The 27,389-nt window shown below is 43.0% G+C and overlaps 1 protein-coding gene, 1 long non-coding RNA gene and 1 pseudogene across 5 annotated transcripts in view; 2 read left to right on the top strand and 1 right to left on the bottom strand.

Annotated features, from left to right (window-relative positions):
• zgc:113263 (TIN2_N and Myb_DNA-bind_4 domain-containing protein) overlaps positions 1–12,801 on the top strand; it is a 68,836-nt gene extending 56,035 nt beyond the window's left edge. Inside the window, exon 22 of the mRNA XM_090213876.1 lies at positions 12,492–12,801. Within this exon, the coding sequence (XP_090070002.1) occupies positions 12,492–12,675 (184 nt within the window). The 3' untranslated portion in view covers positions 12,676–12,801. The remainder of the gene's footprint in view (positions 1–12,491) is intronic.
• Positions 10,653–11,498, top strand: LOC149972991 (uncharacterized). Of its 3 annotated transcripts, none has more exons than XR_016490186.1 (3): positions 10,653–10,771; positions 11,141–11,251; positions 11,421–11,498. It is a non-coding gene; the product is annotated as an uncharacterized LOC149972991 (long non-coding RNA). The 3 variants fall into 3 exon arrangements; XR_016490187.1 differs by having other exon boundaries at positions 10,665–10,784; XR_016490185.1 differs by having other exon boundaries at positions 10,671–10,784; positions 11,136–11,251.
• Positions 12,802–23,768: 10,967 nt separating the features above from the next.
• On the bottom strand, positions 23,769–25,275 carry LOC110500018 (Ig lambda chain C region pseudogene; annotated as a pseudogene). Its single transcript, XR_016490425.1, has 3 exons — positions 25,267–25,275; positions 24,925–25,000; positions 23,769–24,357 (listed from the first exon to the last, which is right to left on the bottom strand). The product of XR_016490425.1 is annotated as an Ig lambda chain C region pseudogene (transcript).
• Between the last annotated feature and the right edge of the window lie 2,114 nt (positions 25,276–27,389).

Genomic DNA, 27,389 nt, shown 5'->3' with positions numbered 1-27,389 from the left:
CTTCCATTAATTGGTCAAGTAATTCTATCCTCTCCTGGAACGTCTCTTGTCATGTGAAATGTTTAATGTCTGCTATCCCTCCTGTTTCCTCTGTCTCTTCTTCACAGGAGGAGCCTGGTGATTTGACAGGGGTGCCGGAGGAATATCACGATCTGCGCACGGTGTTCAGTCGGTCCAGGGCCACCTCTCTTCCTCCACACCGGTCGTATGATTGTAGTATTGATCTCCTTCCGGGAACCACCCCCCCCCGGGGTAGACTATACTCTCTGTCGGCTCCCGAACGTAAGGCTCTCGAAGATTATTTGTCTGTAGCTCTTGACGCCGGTACCATAGTCCCCTCCTCCTCTCCCGCCGGAGCGGGGTTTTTTTTTGTCAAGAAGAAGGACGGGTCTCTGCGCCCCTGCATAGATTATCGAGGGCTGAATGACATAACAGTGAAGAATCGTTATCCGCTTCCTCTTATGTCTTCAGCCTTCGAGATCCTGCAGGGAGCCAGGTTTTTCACTAAGTTGGACCTTCGTAACGCTTACCATCTCGTGCGCATCAGGGAGGGGGACGAGTGGAAGACGGCGTTTAACACTCCGTTAGGGCACTTTGAATACCGGGTTCTTCCTTTCGGCCTCGCTAACGCTCCAGCTGTCTTTCAGGCATTAGTCAATGATGTCCTGAGAGACATGCTGAACATCTTTGTTTTCGTTTACCTTGACGATATCCTGATTTTTTCACCGTCACTCCAGATTCATGTTCAGCACGTTCGACGTGTCCTCCAGCGCCTTTTAGAGAATTGTCTTTTTGTGAAGGCTGAGAAGTGCACTTTTCATGCCTCCTCCGTCACATTTCTCGGTTCTGTTATTTCCGCTGAAGGCATTAAGATGGATCCCGCTAAGGTCCAAGCTGTCATTGATTGGCCCGTCCCTAAGTCACGCGTCGAGCTGCAGCGCTTTCTCGGCTTCGCGAACTTCTATCGTCGTTTCATCCGTAATTTCGGTCAGGTGGCAGCTCCTCTCACAGCCCTTACTTCTGTCAAGACGTGCTTTAAGTGGTCCGTTTCCGCCCAGGGAGCTTTTGATCTCCTCAAGAATCGTTTTACATCCGCTCCTATCCTTGTTACACCTGACGTCTCTAGACAGTTCGTTGTCGAGGTTGACGCGTCAGAGGTGGGAGTGGGAGCCATCCTTTCTCAGCGCTCCCTCTCTGACGACAAGGTCCACCCATGCGCGTATTTTTCTCATCGCCTGTCGCCGTCGGAACGTAACTATGATGTGGGTAACCGCGAACTGCTCGCCATCCGGTTAGCCCTAGGCGAATGGCGACAGTGGTTGGAGGGGGTGACCGTTCCTTTTGTCGTTTGGACTGACCATAGGAACCTTGAGTACATCCGTTCTGCCAAACGACTTAATGCGCGTCAGGCGCGTTGGGCGCTGTTTTTCGCTCGTTTCGAGTTCGTGATTTCTTATCGTCCGGGCTCTAAGAACACCAAGCCTGATGCTTTGTCTCGTCTCTTCAGTTCCTCAGTAGCCTCCACTGACCCCGAGGGGATTCTCCCTGAGGGGCGTGTTGTCGGGTTGACTGTCTGGGGAATTGAGAGGCAGGTAAAGCAAGCACTCACTCAAACTCCGTCGCCGCGCGCTTGTCCTAGGAACCTTCTTTTCGTTCCCGTTCCTACTCGTCTGGCCGTTCTTCAGTGGGCTCACTCTGCCAAGTTAGCCGGCCACCCTGGCGTTCGGGGTACGCTTGCTTCCATTCGCCAGCGTTTCTGGTGGCCCACCCGGGAGCATGACACGCATCGTTTCGTGGCTGCTTGTTCGGTCTGCGCGCAGACTAAGTCCGGTAACTCTCCTCCTGCCGGCCGTCTCAGGCCGCTTCCTATTCCCTCTCGACCGTGGTCTCACATCGCCTTAGATTTTGTCACCGGACTGCCTTCGTCAGCGGGGAAGACTGTTATTCTTACGGTTGTCGATAGGTTCTCTAAGGCGGCTCATTTCATTCCCCTTGCTAAGCTTCCTTCTGCTAAAGAGACGGCACAAATCATCATCGAGAATGTTTTCAGAATTCATGGCCTTCCGTCAGACGTCGTTTCGGACAGAGGTCCGCAATTCACGTCTCAATTTTGGAGGGAGTTTTGCCGTTTGATTGGGGCTTCCGTCAGTCTCTCTTCCGGCTTTCACCCCCAGTCTAACGGTCAAGCAGAACGGGCCAATCAGACTATTGGTCGCATCTTACGCAGTCTTTCTTTTCGCAACCCTGCGTCTTGGTCAGAACAGCTCCCCTGGGCAGAATACGCCCACAACTCGCTTCCTTCGTCTGCGACCGGGCTATCTCCTTTTCAGAGTAGCCTCGGGTACCAGCCTCCGTTGTTCTCATCTCAGTTCGCCGAGTCCAGCGTCCCCTCCGCTCAGGCTTTTGTCCAACGTTGCGAGCGCACCTGGAAGAGGGTCAGGTCTGCACTTTGCCGTTATAGGGCGCAGACTGTGAGAGCTGCTAATAAGCGTAGAACGAAGAGCCCTAGATATTGTCGCGGTCAGAGAGTTTGGCTCTCCACTCAGAACCTTCCCCTTAAGACGGCTTCTCGCAAGTTGACCCCGCGGTTCATTGGTCCATTCCGTATCTCTCAGGTCATTAATCCTGTCGCAGTGCGACTTCTTCTTCCGCGATATCTTCGTCGCGTCCACCCGGTCTTCCATGTCTCCTGTGTTAAGCCCGTTCTTTGCGCCCCCGCTCGTCTCCCCCCCCCCCCCCCCATCCTTGTCGAGGGCGCACCTATCTACAGGGTCCGTAAAATCTTGGACATGCGTCCTCGGGGCCGTGGTCATCAGTACCTAGTTGACTGGGAGGGGTACGGTCCTGAGGAGAGGAGTTGGGTTCCCTCTCGGGACGTGCTGGACCGTGCGCTGATTGATGATTTCCTCCGTTGCCGCCAGGTTTCCTCCTCGAGTGCGCCAGGAGGCGCTCGGTGAGTGGGGGGGTACTGTCATGTACTGTCATGTTGTCTTGTCTCTGTCCTTTCCCTTCACCCTGTCTCCCTCTGCTGGTCGTGTTAGGTTACCTTTTCTCCCCCGCTTTCCCCCAGCTGTCCCTTGTCTCCTCTAACTACCCATTCACCCCGTTCCCCACCTGTTCCCTTTTTCCCTCTGATTAGGTCCCTATATCTCTCTCTGTTTCTGCTCCTGTCCTTGTCGGATTCTTGTTTGTTTGTGTCATTCATGCCTGAACCAGACTGTCGTCATGTTTGCTGTAACCTTGTCCTGTCCTGTCGGAATCTGCCGGTCCATCTGAGCCTACCTATGTTTGGTAATTAAAGAAGCTCTGTTTAAGTTGATTCGCTTTTGGGTCCTCATTCACGCACCGTAACAGCAACATTTTAAATGTTGGTCCCATGTTTCATGAGCTGAAATAACAGCAATTTTCCACATGCAATGTTAGAAATATTATGAATAAATGAATAAACAATATCCTCATTTTAAATAGAACTGTAACTAAGTAAACTTATACTCTGTTTTATTATATCTGATTAACAATATGAGTTCATAAGAAGGAATTGTGTGACACAGACAAGGAGTAATTAAAGTTAATGAACACCATTCCAACTAGGAAGAAAGATATGGGTTATGGTTTAAAAAAAAAGATAAGGTAGTTAACCTATGGTTGAACCGACTAAACCTAGCTCTGGGGTGTTTTAGATAAGACAGTGAGTGCATTCCTAGGTTTTCTGTTAATTAGAACTGTCAGCTAAGTGGTGATCGATAATGTTGAGGGGTCAAAAGTGAATTCAGTTATGTTGTGTGACCTGTGAGTGTGTTAGTGAGTTAGAATGAACTTTTAACCTCACTTGATTCTAGGTCGGGAGGAGGGGATTCATTCTAGAAGCAATGAAATGACGTCATGTTATTGTATATAAACTGTTGCTCGTGGTAACGTGGCAGCGCGCTCCGAGAATAAATTCTGTTACCTATTATTGATAAGACTGGTCTCCGTCTATTTTATGCAAACAAGAATCTTACAAATTCTCATAAAATAGATTAAGGGAATTCAATTAATGAAAACACATTGGTATAATTCAATTACAGTAACAATTGGTCCTTCGAGCAGGATTCCACAAACTTTCCTCTGTCGTCCGAAGGGATAGCCGAAAGCCGTGCATGGACGGGTCTGGAATCGTTATTTAAAGACCTTGCCTCTGGGTTGAGGTTTAAAAAACAGGCCGGTATATGATCTAAGGGCGACAGAGAAGGTGACGAAATCGAACCGGCATTGCTTTTCCCAGTCTACAGGACGAAGGTAAATAGTCTTTATTCTCGAATTTGGGAGGAATTATTTAAGATATTTTTGATTGAATGTTCTAAAGGAGTTTGGATTTCATCAATGATAGGTGCTTGAATATTCTGAACAAATGCACTAGGTTTCTACTTTGTGTTTTAACCAAAATGGATAGGAAGGAAGGAAGAGAGGTCCGAAATGACCTTGGTAATGAATTCTACCACAAATAAACATAACGGAAGGAAGGGATATAGTAAGTTTTGTTAGATAGGACGGTCGTTCTGTACAAATAGGATAGCCATTAATTCAAAAGACATACCTAAATATAAATTAGGCTTTTTTTTTATTATTATTTTTTTATTTCACCTTTATTTAACCAGGTAGGCTAGTTGACAACAAGTTCTCATATACAACTGCGACCTGGCCAAGATAAAGCATAGCAGTGTGAACAGACAACATAGAGTTACACATGGAGTAAACAATTAACAAGTCAATAACACAGTAGAAAAAAGAAAAAAAATTGAGTCTATATACATTGTGTACAAAAGGCATGAGGAGGTAGGCGAATAATTACAATTTTGCAGATTAACACTGGAGTGATAAATGATCAGATGGTCATGTTCAGGTAGAGATACTGGTGTGCAAAAGAGCAGAAAAGTAAATACATATAAACAGTATGGGGATGAGGTAGGTAAAATTGGGTGGGCTATTTACCGATAGACTATGTACAGCTGCAGCGATCGGTTAGCTGCTCAGATAGCAGATGTTTGAAGTTGGTGAGGGAGATAAAAGTCTCCAACTTCAGCGATTTTTGCAATTCGTTCCAGTCACAGGCAGCAGAGAACTGGAATGAAAGGCGGCCAAATGAGGTGTTGGCTTTAGGGATGATCAGTGAGATACACCTGCTGGAGCGCGTGCTACGGGTGGGTGTTGCCATCGTGACCAGTGAACTGAGATAAGGCGGAGCTTTACCTAGCATGGACTTGTAGATGACCTGGGGCCAGTGGGTCTGGCGACGAATATGTAGCGAGGGCCAGCCGACTAGAGCATACAGGTCGCAGTGGTGTTTGGGTATGGACCTGGAAAGTATGACATTATTTTGCAGGCTATCTCTGCAGTAGACTGCAACTCCTCCCCCTTTGGCAGTTCTATCTTGACGGAAAATGTTATAGTTATAGGTATGGAAATCTTAGAATTTTTGGTGGCCTTCCTGAGCCAGGATTCAGACACGGCAAGGACATCAGGGTTAGCAGAGTGTGCTAAAGCAGTGAGTAAAACAAACTTAGGGAGGAGGCTTCTGATGTTGACATGCATGAAACCAAGGCCTTTTCGATCACAGAAGTCAACAAATGAGGGTGCCTGGGGACATGCAGGGCCTGGGTTTACCTCCACATCACCCGCGGAACAGAGGAGGAGTAGTATGAGGGTGCGGCTAAAGGCTATCAAATCTGGTCGCCTAGAGCGTTGGGGACAAAGAATAAAAGGAGCAGATTTCTGGGCATGGTAGAATATATTCAGGGCATAATGCGCAGACAGGGGTATGGTGGGGTGCGGGTACCACAGAGGTAAGCCCAGGCACTGGGTGATGATAAGAGAGGTTGTATCTCTGGACATGCTGGTTGTAATGGGTGAGGTCACCACCTGTGTGGGAGGTGGGACAAAGGAGGTATCAGAGGTATGAAGAGTGGAACTAGGGGCTCCATTGTAAACTAAAACAATGATAACTAACCTGAACAACAGTATACAAGGCATATTGACATTTGAGAGAGACATACAGCGAGGCATACAGTAATCACAGGTGTTGATTGGGAGAGCTAGCTAAAACAGCAGGTGAGACAACAACAGCTAATCAGCTAGCACAACAACAGCAGGTAAAATGGCGTTGACTAGGCAGAGAGGGTCGGATTAACTACACACAGAGCCTGAGTGCGGCTGGGGCCGACAGATAAAAACATAAACAAACAGAATTGAGTACCGTGATTAATTCATGTTATTGTCAGTTAAAATACTGTGGATCCCTGAAGGAAAGAGCTTATTAGTGTAGGAAGGATTTGATATGTTTAGCATTTGTTTTGGCTTTGTTTGACTATTAGGAGGTTTTTTAAATAGTATTAAATTTGACAGGAATATATGACATCTGTGATGATTTAGGATTATTGTAAGGATTAAGATAGATTGATTAAGGAAATGTAAGGACTTTAGAGATTGCCAATCATAGACATGTTTTTTCTAAAATCAATGAATTTAGATAAAGTCAAACAGTGAGACGCTTAGTGGTATTTGAGAGATAGGAGGGGAAAGGGTTACTGTTTAAATCGATAAATATATATATTTAAGAAAATCTATAAGTAGCACAGATACTTCTTAAAGTAGCTAAGACACTTGACAGAGAATTGGTACAGGATTGACATGAATGGACGCCCAAGGGAGTATTGGACATGTGGAGAATGAAAGGGGCACTCCTACATGATGATGTCAGACACAAGGATCATTTTCAAATCTTACCTAAGTCATTGTTTAGAGTAGGCAAGGTTGTTACCTGGGCAGAGCCAGGTATCAAAGGGGGGATGGGTAAATTGTGGTCTAGGATATGATGTGGCCTACTGGATAATAAACTAATAAAAAATATTTTTTAGCTAACAAGTAGGTATAGAAGTTAAAGATATAATCAGATAGAACAAATGAGAAACTGTTTGTTAACCAAACCTGTATGTCCAAGATTTTATGCACTACAGGTGAATTACAGGTGAAGTCACTCAATCCAGTCCCTGAGGCCTGTTGGGGGGACCATACCAAGGACTCCTGGTGACAGCTAGCTGAAAGAGCTACCCGGATTCATATCACACTGCGGGAGCGTAAGACACATGACACTGTCGAAGAATAGCAGTGTTCGAGAGGAGAACTGGAATTAACAGAATTCCGGGGGCCATCTCTCGAATGAAGATTTCCTTTCCCGTCATTCCATCCCTGTTTTTGTTCATAGAAGTGAAAGTGTGTCTGGCTCTTGCTGATGATGTGTTCTCTGGAAGAGGGTGGGGCTTTATGGGTGGGCTGTCCATCCTGAGCTGTCTGGTTGTGGGAGCCTTATTCCTGATACACCATGAACACCGAGAAGGCCAGAGGGTAATATTGACATAGTTAAACAATGAGGATTTAGTATTAACCAAGCATAAGAGATCACTTGATCTGGATAAACAGGAAGTGAGAGTGGGATTGGGAAGGATGTCTCAGTGGAGTTCTATGTAGACCAAATGGGGCCTCTGACTCCTTGGCAGTTCAGGATTAAGAGCAGCTATTATGGAAGACATCTATGCAAGTCCCTGTGTAGTTCATGGAAACAGGTTATAGCTCACATCATGTGAGAGGGCTACATACAGTGCCTTGCGAAAGTATTCGGCCCCCTTGAACTTTGCGACCTTTTGCCACATTTCAGGCTTCAAACACTTGTTGTGAAGAATCAACAACAAGTGGGACACAATCATGAAGTGGAACGACATTTATTGGATATTTCAAACTTTTTTAACAAATCAAAAACTGAAAAATTGGGCGTGCAAAATTATTCAGCCCCCTTAAGTTAATACTTTGTAGCGCCACCTTTTGCTGCGATTACAGCTGTAAGTCGCTTGGGGTATGTCTCTATCAGTTTTGCACATCGAGAGACTGAAATTTTTTCACATTCCTCCTTGCAAAACAGCTTGAGCTCAGTGAGGTTGGATGGAGAGCATTTGTGAACAGCAGTTTTCAGTTCTTTCCACAGATTCTCGATTGGATTCAGGTCTGGACTTTGACTTGGCCATTCTAACACCTGGATATGTTTATTTTTGAACCATTTCATTGTAGATTTTGCTTTATGTTTTGGATCATTGTCTTGTTGGAAGACAAATCTCCGTCCCAGTCTCAGGTCTTTTGCAGACTCCATCAGGTTTTCTTCCAGAATGGTCCTGTATTTGGCTCCATCCATCTTCCCATCAATTTTAACCATCTTCCCTGTCCCTGCTGAAGAAAAGCAGGCCCAAACCATGATGCTGCCACCACCATGTTTGACAGTGGGGATGGTGTGTTCAGCTGTGTTGCTTTTACGCCAAACATAACGTTTTGCATTGTTGCCAAAAAGTTCAATTTTGGTTTCATCTGACCAGAGCACCTTCTTCCACATGTTTGGTGTGTCTCCCAGGTGGCTTGTGGCAAACTTTAAACAACACTTTTTATGGATATCTTTAAGAAATGGCTTTCTTCTTGCCACTCTTCCATAAAGGCCAGATTTGTGCAATATACGACTGATTGTTGTCCTATGGACAGACTCTCCCACCTCAGCTGTAGATCTCTGCAGTTCATCCAGAGTGATCATAGGCCTCTTGGCTGCATCTCTGATCAGTCTTCTCCTTGTATGAGCTGAAAGTTTAGAGGGACGGCCAGGTCTTGGTAGATTTGCAGTGGTCTGATACTCCTTCCATTTCAATATTATCGCTTGCACAGTGCTCCTTGGGATGTTTAAAGCTTGGGAAATCTTTTTGTATCCAAATCCGGCTTTAAACTTCTTCACAACAGTATCTCGGACTTGCCTGGTGTGTTCCTTGTTCTTCATGATGCTCTCTGCGCTTTTAACGGACCTCTGAGACTATCACAGTGCAGGTGCATTTATACGGAGACTTGATTACACACAGGTGGATTGTATTTATCATCATTAGTCATTTAGGTCAACATTGGATCATTCAGAGATCCTCACTGAACTTCTGGAGAGAGTTTGCTGCACTGAAAGTAAAGGAGCTGAATAATTTTGCACGCCCAATTTTTCAGTTTTTGATTTGTTAAAAAAATTTGAAATATCCAATAAATGTTGTTCCACTTCATGATTGTGTCCCACTTGTTGTTGATTCTTCACAAAAAAATACAGTTTTATATATTTATGTTTGAAGCCTGAAATGTGGCAAAAGGTCGCAAAGTTCAAGGGGGCCGAATACTTTCGCAAGGCACTGTAAATCTACATACCCAGTATGGAAGAAGATGGAGTGTAGTGAAAGTAAGGGTTTCAGTTGATAATCTAGTGCATTCTGGGTAGAAAAAGTTAGAGCAGATAATTGCTCTATAGTCAGCAGAATACAAGCAGAGTCCCCCTGACAAAGCAGATACTGATTGTGGAGTTGTCCAGAGCCAAGAGCCGGTGTGGATAGTTCAGATGAAAGATCTTAAGGAAAGGGACACTGGTTATGAGGATTCTAACCTCTGGTTAGAGTGGATTCAATATACGGCCAGATAAATAGCTAAAGAAGAATGCTATGCTTGTGCCACAGCAAACCTCAGTTAACAACCATCCCTTTTCCATTAAATGGAATTAATTCACCTAAGGGAATGGCATGTATGGTAAAGCTATTCATGGAAGCAGGAAAGCCAGATAATAACAGTTGTATGGATTTGCACTATTTATATCCACATGTTTCTCTGAAATCTAAGCCTCCTCCTTTCACAGAGGCAAGGGGAGATCTGGGGATTTCAGTAAGATAAGGAGGCCCAGGGCTCACATCTGGTGGTGGTTGTGTGGGGGAATGACGTTATTGCCGAGTATTACTGGCTAATCGGACAGGGGTATGTGCACTGGTACATTTTAGAATGCATTTCATACTCCTTCAACACCATGACATGATGTTGACTAAACGGGAGAAAAGAAGTACTCCGTCTGGGTCTTTTGATGATAGGGTTTATATTAGTAACATTGTGGTTCCACGGGGGGGGATAGAATCAATCTTTAGGATGTTATTATATTTATACAAATCCAAACGCTCGTGCAGGTCGAGCGTAACGTCGGACAAAAACTTCAAAAAGTTATATTAGAGGTCTTCGAAACATTTCAAACTAAGTATAGAATCAATCTTTAGGATGTTTTTATCATAAATCTTCAATAACGTTCCAACCGGAGAATTATTTTGTGTGTAGAGAAGCAATGGAACACAGGTCACTATCATGTGAATTGCGCTTGACCAGCCCTTGGCTCTCTGCCAGACACCTGGCTCATTCAGCTCCCATTCAGCCCCACAACACAGTAGAAGCCTCATTCAAGTTTCTAAAGACGGTTGACATCTAGTGGAAGCCCTAGAAAGTGTAACTTCATCCATATCCCACTGTGAATTCAATAAGCCCTAACAAAAGTATCTACTTGGATATAAATATTGGACATTATCGAACAAATCAAGCATTTATTGTGGAACTAGGATTCATGGGAGTGCATTCTGATGAAGATCATCAAAGGTAAGGGAATATTTATAATGTTATTTCTGATTTCTGTTGACTCCAACATGGCAGATAATTTTATTTGTTTTCTGAGCACCGTCTCAGATTATTGCATGGTTATTTTATCTCTATTTCTGCTTTTAGTGACTCCTCTCTTTAGCTGGAAAAGGGGCTGTGTTTTTCTGTGAGTTGGTGGTGACCTAACAATCGTTTGTGGTGCTTTTGCTGTAAAGCCTGTTTGAAATCGGAACACTGTGGTGGGATTATCAACAAGATTGCCTTTAAAACGGTATAAGATACATGTATGTTTGAGGAATTTTAATTATGAGATTTCTGTTTTGAATTTGGCGCCCTGCACTTTCACTAGCTGTTGTCATATCGATCCCGTTAATGGGATTGCAGCCATAAGAAGTTTAATGTGTGATGACTTTAATCCAGATCCCACTGACGAAGCAGATCAGGAAACATGTATGGTGCCTCCTCATCATCTTTACCCTCAAAGTCTAATGTAATTAGGGCCCTGTGTTTTTCCTGTGTCAGAGCCAACAGTTGTTTGTCCTTGTCAGGTCAAATCAGCACCCTAGTCATAATAAATCTTCTAAAAATGTACTTAGTAGCCACCTAATATACTCTCCCTCCGCGGCTGCTTGAAGAACAGACATGTGTTTGAGTACATCTCATGGAGGATGACGGCCCAGGGGTTCATAAGGACGGCTGAGCAGTGCAACACCCTCATCAAACGACTCAAGGCCAGCTTCCACCATGACAAGTGAATGCAAAGGATTTATACATTTCATTTCATGTCTAGTTATTTACTTTATAAATTACACCACATCATCGGAAATAAATTGATGCTTTACTTAATTTCATCTCATTAATAATCTATGTATTTGCCTGTCTTGTTTTTTATCACTTGTAACGGTTTTCATCTGGTGAAGGAGAGGAGGACCAAAACGCAGCGTGGTAAGTGTTCATGATATTTAATAGAACAAAACACTTAATGACAAAAAACAAAAGAGAACGAAATGAAACCGAAACAGTTCTGTCTGGTGCAGACACAAAACAGAAAACAACTACCCACAAAACCCATGTGGGCAAGAGCTACCTAAGTATGGTTCTCAATCAGAGACAACGACAGACAGCTGTCCCTGATTGAGAACCATACCGGGCCAAAAACAAAGAAATACAAAAACATAGAACATAGAATGCCCATCCTAGTCACACCCTGGCCTAACCAAAATAGAGAATAAAAAGCCTCTCTATGGCCAGGGCGTGACGTCACTGTTGATGATCCAACTGAAATTCCCTCTGAACAGTATGTCTAACAGTATTTCCTCAGAAGGGAATGTAAGTTCTATGACCAGATGGAAGATAATTTCTCAAGGGAGCTCAACGTCGACAGTTTGGCTGAAGATTCGTTAGACAATGAGGAAGCTGCTATCTGGGAGCCTACACTTGAGGTTGACCAAATGTTCTATGAGTTGTCTTATTTCAACTAATCTAACCCCCTTCCCATTGTAAACAATGTGTTCATTGGGTGTCTTTGTCTTCAGCTAGCCGTCCTTTAACTGATGGCTCCAAGATCCCCTGGAGCGACAGTGAGACCCAGGTCCTCCTCAGTATCTGGGGTAGTGACGAGGTCCAGGAGGATCTGAGGGGTTGCACTAAAAACAGACACATTTTCACTGAGATCTCTCAGGCCATGGCCAGCGAGGGCTACCTGAGGACAGCCGAACAGTGCCAGTCTAGAGTGAAGCGGCTAAAGGCCAACTTTCGCCAGTTCTGCAAGAGCAAACCCAAAGCCATGGGGGAAAAGATATGCATATGAAATTGATAACCACTATTTATAATTGTGAATTGATTATGAAGACTCCATACTGATGGAAAAGTTGTGCATTCATGGTCAGAGGTTTGCTATGCTCATGTTAGATAAGCAAAGCTCATTAACTAACCAGATATGAAGAATAAGCATTGAGTCAACAACCAAATGTTATGTTCTATATTCCCAGGATTGGAGCGGAAAAAGTTGAGTGCAAATTCTACGATCAGTTTGTGCAAATATTCTGGAACAAGTATCTATCCTGTGACTCTCTGGCTGAGGAATCGAATGGTGCCACAGACATGGGAGAGGTCCCAGGTGGCCAAGTCCAAGGAACTGGTAAGGGAAACAATCTCCTAATCTCTGTACAGTAAATACTATTTTTACGTTATACTATCAATTTTGTCTCCTGTCTCCTGTGTTGTTTTCAGAGATGTACTGTATTCTATAAAAGATGCAGTGTTGCCATGTTGAATATTGCTGAAGAGACTCAACATCCATCCCACTTTTCTTTGTCGGAAAACAGACACGTATTTAACCTTTGTATCGGTGCTTAAATCTAAGTGTAATGGACAGAATGTCAGAATTTCAGACTGTCAGAATTTCACTGTAAGTGCACGTGTCGTGACTTAAGGCCCTATTCCCTGAACTTAACTAAACATTTTAAAGGGATTGGCTTGAGTGAATTCTCTAACGAGAATTGATCAAAACCACATGACATTCGAAACATCTATATTTATTCACTATTATTTGCCAAACAAAAGGCTGTATATGTGTATTTTATGTACATTTGTGTTTTAGCCAACTCTGTGCTTTAGTCCTTTTTTCAAGTGAACCAATTTAGATTAAATTCCTTTGAGTGGAGTTTGATTGCCTGACTGTTTGGCTACTGTATAATTTATGTTACTGTGCTATATCTTTTTCTCAATGTGTTTTAACATCTATCTAGATTCACTGAAACACTGAGGTTTATGTTGTTACCAGCTGTAACCATTGGATAAAGACCAAATCCTATTTTATTGTCAACAGATTGTCTGTTGTAAGTAGCCACTAGAATTCTGGAAGCACAGACACCTACTTCCGGCTTACTCATTCGTTTTTTTTAGATGACACGTGAGATAGCCGTTTTCATCATTCATTGATGGTGATAGCTGTTCCTCGGAACATCATTTGCATAGAGAGGAGACTTTGCATAGCCAGCACATGCTTCAGTGCTCTGGTAGTGTTTATAGCCTTGTGAGTTTAACACTTAATGACTGAGAGCTGTCCTTCATGACAACAGAACCCACAACAACCATGACTTTTATCACCATCTTCATCTGGACACTTGCCCTCTGTCTCCAAGGTAATATAATTTACAGAAAATGACCCTGACAATATAAAGGAATGATTTTATACTGGACAAATGAATGAACAATGAAATTATAAATATACATTGCATTTCTGTTTCAGAGTCAAGAGGCCAGGTCACAGTGACCCAGACTCCTGCAGTGAAAGCTGTTTCAGTGGGTCACTCAGTCAGTCTCAGCTGTAAAACCAGCAGTGCTGTACACAGTAACAGCAATGGACACTATTTGCACTGGTATCAACAGAAACCTGGAGGAGCTCCTAAACTCCTAATATACTGGGCTAAAACCCTTCAGTCTGGGACTCCATCTAGATTCAGTGGCAGTGGATCAGGGAGTGTTCACTCTGACCATCAGTGGAGTCCAGACTGAAGATGCAGGAGATTACTACTGTCAGAGTTTACACAGTGGTCCAGTGTTCACACAGTGATACAGAGTCGTACAAAAACCTCCCTCAGTCAGACTGCACAGTGACTGTACTGATACAGCTGGGACCTACTGCAGGTGATAAGGGGGAAGAGACAGTGACATGGAACACTGATCAGTAGAAGAGGTCAACTTTGAAAACAGAAAGAATCATACGTTCTCCAACATCGTCTTTATCATCGTCATCATCATCGTCATTATTATCATCATCATGGTTGTAACTTGTTATTTTGGACATGAACTGAAAGTGTATATAAAAGTTATTTGTAGTTTTGGAAGACAATACCAGTCCATAGTAGAGTAAGATGTACAGAAGTAAGAGGAAAAGTATCAGCCCCCCAAACCAATTCCCTACATGCACTTCACAACCAGTTAATGATGTGATTATCTAGCATGTATTAACTCTTTTCATGAGCTGTTAGATCTGTGAATGAGACATGATGCTGGGCTCAAACATGACACATTTATGTAGAGACATACACTACACACTGTTATCATAAAGTATAATATGTGTTTAATCTGTCATTAATTACATGGTGAATCCACCGTAGATGTTAAACCAGTCCACTCCCTCACATCTGGCCCAGTCCAGGGTATTTCAGGCAGTAAAACAGGTCAACTGGTAGACTGGTAGCTGTGGGAGTGAAACAGATTTACATAGACAGGGTTGGGTGGTTCTGCTTGTCCCAGAATAGAGCAGAACTGTCACCAGATGTTCACTCTGTCCCCAGGGGGTTGGAGGTAGAGAAGACCTGGGAAAATGTAATGGAAAAGCATAGACCACACATTGTTGAAACCCATTGAAAAAACATCTACTTTAATAAAATCATATCAGGAATTAATCATGATAAATATATGTGTATTGGAAAGCAACCTTTGAGCGCAGATATGTTATGAGGGCAGATATTAGAGGTTTATTTTTTATTATTGGTACATAAAGTTGGTGGAATGTGAACAACTCTCTCACTTTGCTGAGATGTCTGTCCACAGACATTATTAAAAAGAAACGGCCTGAAAGTCTTTCCTGTGGAGAAGATAACATCTCATAACGTTGTTCAATTGCATGATTACATTTAGTTTTAATGAGAGAATACAAAAATCAACTTAATTTTCAGCACCAGTTTTTGCCGCTTCCAAAAGTCCACCACAGTGGTTCATTCTGGTGAAGTACTTCACATAAGAGTGAGCACATTCACAGACAGAGAACTCTCAGTACCACCGTCATAGTACTGAAGTACACTACAATAGGGACTGATAGTACTTGTCACACCCTGATCTATTTCACCTGTCTTTGTGCTTGTCTCCACCCCCCTCCAGGTGTCGCACATCTTCCCTTTTATCCCCTGTGTATCTATACCTGTGTTCTCTGTTTGTCTGTTGCCAGTTATTTTTGTTTCGTAAAACCTACCAGCGTTTGTTTCTCTGCTCCTGCATGTTTCTTGCTTCTGTTTTCTCGTCCTTCATGGTTTTGACCGTTCCGTCTGCCCTGACCCTGAGACTGCCTGCCGTTTTATACCTTACCTCACCGTACTTGATTATTGACCCCTACCTGTTTGACCTGTCTTTTGCCTGTCCCTGTTTTGGAATTAAGCTTTGTTTCCTTGACACTGTCTGCATCTGGGTCTTACCTTAAGCGTGATAGTACTGAAGTTTTAGTATAATACAATAGGGACTGATAGTACTGAACTACTATTATAACACAATACTGCCCAATAAAGGCAAAACGCAATAACTGTCATTTTTTGTATTCTGCAAAATCTGACTCTAAAGTATTTTTCTGTATAGACAGACATCAATTTCTGATAACCCATGATATATTCTGATCAACTGGCTTGTTTTTGTGTCAAGAAACTATCACGGCACAAGGCGAGACCCAAATGCAGACACAGGAGGCAGATGGTTGGAGTCTTACAATGTTTATTAATCCAAAGGGGTAGGCAAGAGAATGGTCGTGGACAGGCGAAAAGGGCAAAACCAGATCAGAGTCCAGAAGGTACAGAGTGGCAGACAGTCTCGTGGTCAAGGCAGGTAGAATGGTCAAAGAGGCGGGTCCAGAAGCAGACAAGGGTCAAAACCGGGAGGACTAGAAAAAGGAGAATGCAAAAAGCAGGAGAATGGGAAAAACGCTGGTTGACTTGGAAAGATACAAGACAAACTGGCACAGAGAGACAGGAAACACAAGAATAATGTCACGATTTCCGCCGAAGTCGTCCCTCTCCTGGTTCGGGCGGCGTTCGGCGGTCAACATCACCAGCCTTTTAGCCATCGCCGATCAACCTTTCATTTTCCATTGGTTTTGTCTTGATTTCCATCACAACTGGTTTCAATTCCATCAATTACATGTTGTGTATTTAACCCTCTGTTTCCCCCATGTCCTTGTCCGGAATTGTTTCTTATAGTGCTTGTGTACGTTATGCTGGTGGATACCGGGTTTTGTTTGACCCATTGATTTGATTGTTCTGTTTACTGTGGTTTGTTATGTTTATTTAACAACACCGTTGTAAATCAGTTTTCGCTCTCCTGCGCCTGACTTCTCTGCTGCCAGTACGCGCCCCGTTACAATGAATACACTGGGGAAAACCATTGACACCTGGAGGGGGTGGAGACAATAATGAGGAAAGGTGAAACTGATCAGGGTGTGACAGAAACTAAATATCACAAGTACTAGTATAATACAATAGGGTCTCTCATTGTACTGATGTACTAGTATAATACAATAGGGACTGACAGTACTGAAGTACTAGTATAATACAATAGGGACTGATAGTACTGAAGTACTAGTTTAATACAATTGTTACTGATAGTTCTGAATTATGACTACAGTCCACTAAAGAACGCAGATAATTAAATGTTCATCTTGAATCACTGATTTACAGTAGTAGTTACTTAAAAGAAAATGAAATAATCGGTATAATCTGAATCATAGTTAACAGTTGAAAGTGGGTCCTTACCAGGAATAATATTTACATAGGAAACTTTGCATTGGCAGCACATGCTTCAGTGGTCTGGGGGTGTTTATAGACCTGTGAGTTTACCACTTCATGACTGAGAGCTGTCCTTCATAACAACAGAACTTCAACAATGACTTTTATTATGAGCTTTGTGTGGATATTGATGTCTTTAATTCAAGGTATGATTTACATTTTGCTGGTCTAAAATCTGTTTATTATTTAAATGTTTCATCTAATTTTTGTCTCAAATTGAGAAAATTAGACTTCAGAGATTTAGACAACTGTAACGGTTTTCTTGTGGTGAAGGAGAGGCGGACCAAAACGCAGCGTGGTTTCTATTCATGGTACTTTAATAAAGCAACTACACATGAACAAACTAACAAAACAAGAACCGTGAAAACCTAAACAGCCCTATCTAGTGCAAACACAGAGACAGGAACAATCACCTACAAAACCCAACACCAAACAGGCTACCTAAATATGGTTCCCAATCAGAGACAATGACTAACACCTGCCTCTGATTGAGAACCATATCAGGCCAAACATAGAAATAGACAAAATAGACATGTAACATAGAATGCCCACTCAGATCACACCCTGACCAAACAAAACATAGAAACATACAAAGCAAACTATGGTCAGGGTGTGACAACAACATGACCAAATGTTCTCTGAGATCTTAAATGTATCTGTTTCAGAATCTAGAGGACAGTACACTGTGACTCAGACTCCTTATTTACTATGCTACAACACTTCAGTCTGGGACCCCATCTAGATTCAGTGGTAGTGGAACTCATAGTGATACAGAGCCATACAAAAACCTCCCTCAGTCAGACTGCACAGTGACTGTACTGATACAGCTGGGACCTACTACAGGTGCTGAGGGGGAAGAGACAGTGACATGGAAGATTGACTGAACTAAAATACACTGAGATAAATATTTCAGTGATGGTGATGTCAACTCTTCCACCTTGATGTTCAAGTATTCCTGAACTGACAACACCCGTAGGTCCAGACTGCATAAAAAGTTCTTCCCTTTAGTTATGTCAAACAAACCTTTAATTAACATTTCAGACAATAAGTTGAATGGACTCCATCTATGTGAAAGAATGTCTCACATTATTTCAGAATAAATATCCCAGTCTCTGCAAGGTCCCCCAGTCAGGTAATGAGTTTCTAGCAAAGATTCAAGATTTATTGAGATTAAATAACATGATCATAACCCATCAAAACAACCTGAGGTTCTGTCATAGAAGAGACAGTGACATGGGCCACTGGTGTAGTGAAGTCAACTTTGAATATGTTTAGAAAGCATCATTCAGATCACATGTTCCCCATCATCATCATCATTATTGTGCACCTACAATAGTTATTTGAAGTATTGAAATTCCCACAATACCAGTCCAATATGCATAATAAGATGTTCAGAAGTAAAGAAAAATAAGGTGATGTTACATCAGCATCAGCCCCCCTAGATACAATCCCCATATACACCTCACAACTAGATATTGATGTGATCATCTAGCATTATATTAACTATTTTGAATAGCAGTTTACTGACGGTTAGAGCTATGGATAAGACACAATGCTGGGTTCAGGCATTAGACATATCTACATTATGTATAATATCAATTTTATCAGGCATCCTCCCTGAATCCACCATAGAGGTTCAAACTAGTCCACTCCCTCACATCTGGTCCAGTTCAAGGGTACCTACTTGTCCCGAAGCCAGGCGTTGTCTGTGTGCTTAGGGTCGTTGTCCTGTTGAAAGATGAACCTTTGCCCCAGTCTGAGGTCTTGAGCGCTCTGGAGCAGGTTTTCATCAAGGATCTCTCTGTACCTTGTTCTGTTCGTCTTTCCCTTTATCCTGACTAGTCTCCCAGTCCCTGCCGCTGAAAAACATGCCCACAGCATGATGCTGCCACCACCATGCTTCACCGTAGGGATGTTGCCAGGTTTCCTCGAGACGTGAGGTTTGGCAATCAGGCCATAGAGTTCAATCTTGGCTTCATCAGACCAGAGAATCTTGTTTCTCATGGTCTGAGAGTCCTTTAGGTGCATTTTGGCAGACTCCAAGCGGGCTGTTGTGCCTTTTACTGAGGAGTGGCTTCCGTCTGGCTACTCAGAGATGGTTGTTCTTCTGTAAGGTTCTCCCATCTCCACAGAGGATCTCTAGAGCTCTGTCAGAGTGACCATCGGGTTCTTGGTCACCTCCCAGACAAAGGCCCTTCTCCCCCGATTTCTCAGTTTGACCGGGCAGCCATCTCTAGGAAGAGTCTTGGTTGTTCCAAACTTCTTCCATTTCAGAATGATGGAGGCCACTGTGTTCTTGTGGAAATGTTTTAGTACCCTTCCTCAGATATGTGCCCTCGACACAATCCTGCCTCGCTGCTCTACTGAGAATTACTTCAACCTCATCTGGTCAGTCTATGTCATGGAAAGAGCAGACGATCCTAATGTTTTGTACACTCTATTTATACCAGTAATGATGATAATATGTCAACTCATGCACCGTCATATTAAAGCATTCTTGAAGCAATAACAACCACAAGTCAAATCAAATCAAATTGTATTAGTCACGTGCTCTGAATACAACAGGTGTAGAACTCACAGTGAAATGCTTACTTACGAGCACCTAACCGACAGTGCAGTCAAAAAAAATATGGATATGAATAAGAGATAAAAGTAACAAGTAATTAAAGAGGAGCAGTAAAAAATAACAATGAGTACAGGGGGTTGCAGGTACAGAGTCAATGTGCAGGGGCACCGGTTAATTGAGGTAGTATGTACATGTAGGTAGAGTTTATTAAAGTGACTATGCATAGATGACAACAGAGAGTGGCAATGGTGTGGAGAGGGGAGGGGGGCAATGTGAGTAGTCTGGGTAGCCATTTGACTAGATGTTCAGGAGTCTTATGGCTTGGGGGTAGAAGCTGTTTAGAAGCCTCTTGGACCTGGACTTTGTGCTCCGGTATTGCTTGCCATGCGGTAGCAGTGAGAACAGTCTATGACTAGGGTGGACAATTTTGGACAATTTTCAGGGCCTTCCTCTGACACCGCCTGGTACAGACATCCTGGATGACAGGAAGCTTGGCTCCAGTGATGTACTGGGCCATTCGCACTACCATCTGTAGTGCCTTGCGGTCGGAGACTGAGCAGTTGCCATACCAGGCAGTGATGCAACCAGTGAGGATGCTCTCGATGGTGCAGCTGTAGAACCTTTTGAGGATCTAAGGACCCATGGCAAATCTTTTCAGTCTCCTGAGGGGGAATAGGTTTTGTCGTGCCCGCTTCACGACTGTCATGGTGTGCTTGGACCACGTTAGTTTGTTGGTGATGTGGACACCAAGGAACTTGAACCTGCTCCGCTACAGCCCCATCGATGAGAATGGGGGCGTGCTCGGTCCTCTTTTTCCTGTAGTCCACAATAATCTCCTTTGTCTTGATCCCGTTGAGGGAGAGGTTGTTGTCCTGGCACCACATTGCCAGGTCTCTGACCTCCTCCATGTAGACTGTATCGTTGTTGTCGGTGTTCAGGCCACTGTTGTGTCATCGGCAAACTCAATGATGGTGTTGGAGTTGTGCCTGGCCATGCAGTCATGAGTGAACAGGGAGTACAGGAGGGGGCTGAGCACGCACCCCTGAGGGGCCCCTATGTTGAGGATCAGCGTGGCGGATGTGTTGTTACCTACCCTTACCACCTGTGGTCGGCCCGTCAGGAAGTCCAGGATCCAGATGCAGAGGGAGGTGTTTAGTCACAGGGTCCTTAGTTTATTGATGAGCTTTGAGGGCACTATGTTGTTGAACGCTGAGCTGTAGTCAATGAATGGCATTCTCATATAGGTGTTCCTTCTGTCCAGGTGGGAAATGGCAGTGTGGAGTGCAATAGAGATTGCATCACCTGTGGATCTGTTGGGGCGGTATGCAAATTGGAGTGTGTCTAGGGTTTCTGGGATGATGGTGTTGATGTGAGCCATGACCAGCCTTTCAAAGCACTTCATGGCTACAGACGTGAGTGCTACGGGTTTGTAGTCATTTAGGCAGGTTACCTTAGTGTTCTTGGGCACAGGGACTATAGTGATGTACTTAAAACATGTTGTTATTACAGACTCGGACAGAGAAAGGTTGAAAATGTCAGTGAAGACACATTCTAGGTGGTCAACGCATGCTCACAGTGCATGTCCTGGTAATCCATCTGGCCCTGCGGCCTTGTGAATGTTGACTTGTCTAAAGGTCTTACTCACATCGGCTGCGGAGAGTGTGGTCCCACAGTCCTCCGGTACAGCTGGTGCTCTCATGCATGTTTCAGTGTTATTTGCCTCGAAGCGAGCATAGAATTAGTTTAGCTCGTCAGGTAGGCTTGTGTCACTGGGCAGCTCTCGGCTGTGCTTTCCTTTGTAGTCTGCAAGCCCTGACACATCCGCCATGCATCAGAGCCGGTGTAGTAAGACTCGATCTTAGTCCTGTATTGATGCTTTGCCTGTTTGATGGTTCGTCGGAGGGCATAGCGGGATTTCTTATGAGCGTCCGGGTTAGAGTCCCGCTCCTTGAAAGCGGCAGCTATAGCCATTAGCTCAGTGAGGATGCTGCCTGTAATCCATGGTTTCTGGTTGGGGTATGTACGTACAGTCACCGTGGGGACAACGTAATCGATGCACTTATTGATGAAGCCAATGACAGATGTGATGTACTCCTCAATGCCATTGGAGGAATCCCGGGAACATATCCAGTCTGTGCTAGCAAAGCAGTCCTGTAGCTTAGCATCTGCTTCATCTGACCACTTTTTATTTGTCTAGTCACTGGTGCTTCCTGCTTTAATTTTTGCTTGTAAGCAGGAATCAGGAGGAAAGAATTATGGTCAGATTTGCCAAATGGAGGGTGAGGGAGAGGTTTGTATGTCACGGCTGGCTGAAGGACTGGTGCAGCATGGTAAGCGTGCATTTTCTCTTTATTAAAAAATGACGCCGACAAAACGAAGAACAACAACAAACCGTGAAGCTTTGGGCTATGTGCCCTGAACAAAGACAAAGTTAACTTCCCACAAAACAGGTGGGGGAAAAGGGTACTTAAGTATGGTTCTCAATCAGAGACAACGATAGACAGCTGCCTCTGATTGAGAACCACACACGGCCAAACACATAGAAATAGAAAAACATAGAACATAGAACATAGACTGCCCACCCAAATCACACCCTGACCAAACCAAAATAGAGACATAAAACGCTCTCTACGGCCAGGGCGTGACATTGTATGCATCTCTGTGTGTGGAGTATAGGTGGTCCAGAGTTCTTTTCCCTCTGGTTGCACATTTAACATGTTGATGGAAATTTGGGAAAACTGATTTAAGTTTCCCTGCATTAAAGTTCTCGGCTAGTAGGAGCACCGCTTCTGGGTGAGTGTTTTCTTGTTTGCTTATGGCAGAATACAGCTCATTCAATGCTATCTTGGTGCCAGTCTCTGACTGTGGTGGTATGTAAAAAGCTACAAAGAATATAGATGAGAACTCTCTCGGTAGGTAATATGGTCTGCAGCTTATCATGAGAAATTCTACCTCAGGTGAGTAATGGCTCGAGACTTCCTTAGATATCGTGATCCAGCTGTTGTTTACAAAAATACATAGACCGCCGCCCCTTGTCTTACCAGACGCCGCTGTTCTATCCTGCCGGTACATCGCATAACCAGCCAGCTGTATGCTGATATTGTCGTCGTTCAGCCACGACTCCGTGAAGCATAAGATGTTACAGTTTTGAATGTCCCATTGGTAGTTTAATCTTCCCAATAACTCGTCAAATTTATTATCCAAAGATTGCATGTTTGCGAGCAGAATTGAGGGGAGTGTGATTCATTCGATCGCCGCCTGTTCCTCAGAAGGCAGCCCGCCCTCTGGCCTCTCTTTCTCTGACCTCTCTTTCTCCGCCTCCTGTTCACACAAATAGCTGTGGTCGTGGGCCTGTTCCCGAGGGAGCCGTATATCCTCTGCCTTGGACTTGTCAGAGTCGTGAAAGAAGAAAAAGGATTCTGCTAGTCCCTGGGGGACCATGAAAGTCTGGTTGCATAGGGAGAACCCTTTGCAATGCCAGCACATGCTTCAGTGCTCTGGGAGGGTTTATAGCCCTGTGAGTTTAACACTTTCACTCTGCGTTCAGGAAAAAGATGTTGAGCTCAGACAATGCACAGACATCCGTAACCAATTATGAATTAGAATTTGATGTCAGTAACTGTCAATGTCTGTCTTTAGTAATACCCATTTTATATGTAATCTATTACATGGTGGTTTATTCATTGTAAGAATGTCCCCCCCCCCCCTTGAATCCACCATAGAGGTTGAGGTAAAACTAGTCCACCCACTCACATCTGGCCCAGTTCAGGCAGTGAAACTGAAACTAGACTGGTAGCAGTGGGAGTGAAACAGATTTACATAGACAGGGCTCAGTGGTTCTGCTTGTCCCAGAATAGAGCAGCACTGTCACCAGATGTTCACTCTGTTCCCAGGGTGTTGGAGGTAGAGAATACTATCTCTCTACTCTATATCTTGAAGTAGTGTTTTTAGCTTCAAAGCACAGACCATAACATATTATATTGTGATGATATTAATTACTGGTCAATGATGATGTTACGCAAGGATAAGGTTTAGGCCTGACAGTTTTCAAATACACCATTAACCAGCCTAGCTGATTACATTTATTTTCCACAATATTACAAATATATATATTATCAAGTTCATTAATAGAAACAACACAAATATGCATTCCAAAAATAAAACTTTATTTTAATCCATTATTACATAATCGAAGAATCAAAGCGAACATGATAGTGAATAAAAGCAGATCACATCAAATCTAAAACGAACAAAATCTCATTCTACAGAATGGATTGACACACAAACTCAAGCCAAGCTCCCTGTTAGTCTACACGAGAGTGATCACTAAATCAGAGAACAACTGATCTTAGAACAAAGCAAGTCAAAGCCGAGGAACCAGCGTCCTCTCTCCACAGGGGCGTGTGACTGAGGGGTTCTACCCAGAACAGTCAGCCCTCTTCAGGGTCTTGGTGACCGGAGTCTGGGATATCTGCTGGGCTTCACAGGTCACCTCTCCTGCCTTGGTCCACTCCTGGTAAGTGAGGGTCAGGGTGCTGCTCCAGCTATACAGACCGTCCTTCTCCTGGACCCTGGGGCTGGCCTCCTGATTCTTGCTGTTGCCGTCCACTTTCCATCTTATGGTCCAGTCTGAGGGGAAGCCCTTGTTGGCCAGACACGTCAGTGTGGCTGTTGTTGTACTGGACAGCTCCTCACTAGAGGGGGGCAGGACGGTGAGGGTGGGGGAACTGTTACCTGAAAGAAACACAACACATCATCTATATCAAAACACAGTACTTTGGAAATGACTTAATATGGAAGTTAGATTGCTAAATGACGTGAAGAAAACACAAACAGTCAAAAGATATAAAGTAGATTACAAGTATAAAGTATACAAGTAGGACGTGTTTAACTTTAGCATTACTTTGTCATACAGATATTTTTTTAGGAACGTATCTGATCAGAATACTCATATTTGTAGTATTTTGCAGAATCAAAGAGGTTGGATATGAACATAACAGAGACCTTTTATGTTCACATTACCAATGCGACTATCATGAACACAATGTACTGATGACTACAAAAACAAATATTATAGTTATCGAAACAGAATAAAAGTTATATAGTCTGCAATCATACAAATAAAATAATAAATGCCTACAATTGAACATTTTGATTAAATCAGCTGTTGAAAGAAGACTCCGTCAAAATCAATATATAACAATATTTTTGGAAAGTAAAATATCTCAAATCGAAATGTTTTAATAGAGAATAAAGAGTTTAAGAAAAAAAATGGAATCAGACAAACATCAAGAAACTTACTTCCAACATCAAGTCTGGTACTGCTACCAAAGGTGTGCCACAGTGATACAACCCCTATTACTGCTGGTACAGAAACCTAACACTCATTGGGAAAACTGAATACTTACATATTTCAGACTGTGGTGTAATTCATGAACTCATATGAATACTGGTCAAATATAATGTCATATTCTAAATTTGAAATAGTTTTTGGATTAAATGAAAAACACTACAATATTATTATAAAATAGAAAGGTGTAAAACAAACCAAAAAAATTGCTCAACATAAAGTCATACAGTTGACAGAGAAATTACAGTGATATCAAAAAGTGGAAAAAGTGGTTAATTGTGTTGTTTACTTACTTCCAACATCTAGTCTGGTGCCGCTACCAAAAGTCCACCACAGTGATACAACCCCTATTACTGCTGGTACAAAAACCTCTCTGTGCTGTGATGCTTCAGCTGTAACAGTGAAAATCCCTCATACAGAATCACACTAAACACAAATACCATTTAACATCTTTCGAGGTAAAATAAACACTTCACATGGGCTGTTTATACAATTCATAAAAAATATAAATTGTATCTCAAATCTAGATATTTGTCATTGGTCTTTCTTCTGTGCATCAGATTTCCTCTTAGGAACAGAACAGTCAGTGTTCAACATTAAATCCAGCATTTGTGTTCCTCCATTTTGTCCAGGAGAAAAAGTAACAGCAGTAATATTGATTCATGTTGTGTATATTCCCTGTTTATCTCAGATATATCTCCGGTTGTAAAGTCACAGAGAAGAGACACCACTACCAGAGGAATCTGATCAGCTTTAGTTTTGAGAAGGGTTCACAAACTGATTTGAGGAACTTATGTAAGAGTCCAAGCATGAGTGAACTGACAGTTCGGGCTGTATTCAATCTGTATTGCTGAAGCCTTTACATTTTAATCGGGCTTTAGCTGTGAACTTCAGCGATACGGATGGAATAGAAAAGTTGTCATATACAATATATTAGAGTAAAACGCATGATGTTTGTTGTTATAAAAGCTAACATGTGCAGGATAAAATACAGTTTTTAATGATAGGAGCCTACTTGGAAACTGAAATAGATTTAAAACATGAATATGCATATGCCCGCTAGAGTGTCTAAACATTTGGGTTTAACACGTCATGACTGAGAGCTGTCCGTCATGACAACAGAACCCACAACAACCATGACTTTTATCATCATTTTCAGGCTCTGTTCAATTTGTATCGCTGAAGCACTACAGATTACACGATAGAAATGTGAAGATAATTTTCAATTGATCCAACATATTACATTTCCTTCACTTAGCAGAGGCTCTTATCCAGAGGGACTTACAGGAGCAATTAGAGTGAAGTGCCTTGCTCAAGGGCACATTGACAGATTTTTCACCAAGTCAAGTCAGGGACTTGAACCAGCAACCTATTAACCACTAGGCTACCTGCAGCCCCACATGCAGCTTTTACGGTGAAAGCAGTCTCCGCTAATGCAAGAACAGTGCTTTTAAATGTCAATCACGCTGTAATGCTGAACTCCCGCGATACAGATTGAGTAGATTCCTTCATCTTGATGCTTGCCGTTTGAGTTCAAGGTAAAGTTGCTGTTGAATTCTAAAGCATATGATATTTCAGAAAACTGAACTTAAATGGAATCTGATCTTGACAATGTGTTATTATTTTCTCAGTATCCAGAGGGCAGATCACTGTGACTCAGACTCCTGCAGGGAAAGCTGTCCTTTCAGGTCGCATACTGTAGTTATTCTCCACTGCTGTAAAACCAGCAGTAATCCATTTAAGGCCCTGTGCAGTCAAAATTCTGTTTTTTCCTGTGTTTTATATCATATTGAAAAACAGCTGATTAAACTAACATTGTAAAAGTGTGAAAAAAATAGATCAGTGTTATTTCCTGATAGTTCCTGGTTGAAAATGTGATGTACTGTACATACAGTACTTCTAATTAGCATTATATTAACTATTTTGATGAGCAGGTTACTGACTGTTAGATCTGTGAATGAGACATGATGCTGGGTTCAGGCATTAGATATATCTACATTCATATCAATTTGATCTGTTATTAATCCTCCATCGAGGTTAAAACCAGTCCATTACCTCACATCTCACTCAGTCCAAGGTATTTCAGGCAATGAAACTGCTCAACTGCAATGGCATGGACAGGGCTGAGTGGTTCTGCTTGTCCCAGAATAGAGCAGCACAGTCACCAGATGTTCACTCAGGGCGGGACAATCAAAACCAGCAGAAATGTGTATCAATGTCACGTTCATTGTATGAAGAAGACCAAGGCGCAGCGTGAATAGAGTTCCACATATTTTTTATGAACTGAAACTCACCAAAACAACAAACAAACAACCGAACGAACGGTGCCGCTACTAGTGTGCACACAGGCACCTAACTGTAGATAAGATCCCACACCAGAAAGTGGGGTAAAGGCCTGCCTAAATATGATCCCCAA

Source organism: Oncorhynchus mykiss, chromosome 21 (genome assembly GCF_057628025.1).
Source record: "Oncorhynchus mykiss isolate SJ-2025 chromosome 21, ASM5762802v1, whole genome shotgun sequence".
NCBI lineage: Eukaryota > Metazoa > Chordata > Actinopteri > Salmoniformes > Salmonidae > Oncorhynchus > Oncorhynchus mykiss.
This window is presented reverse-complemented; position numbering and strand designations above follow the sequence as displayed.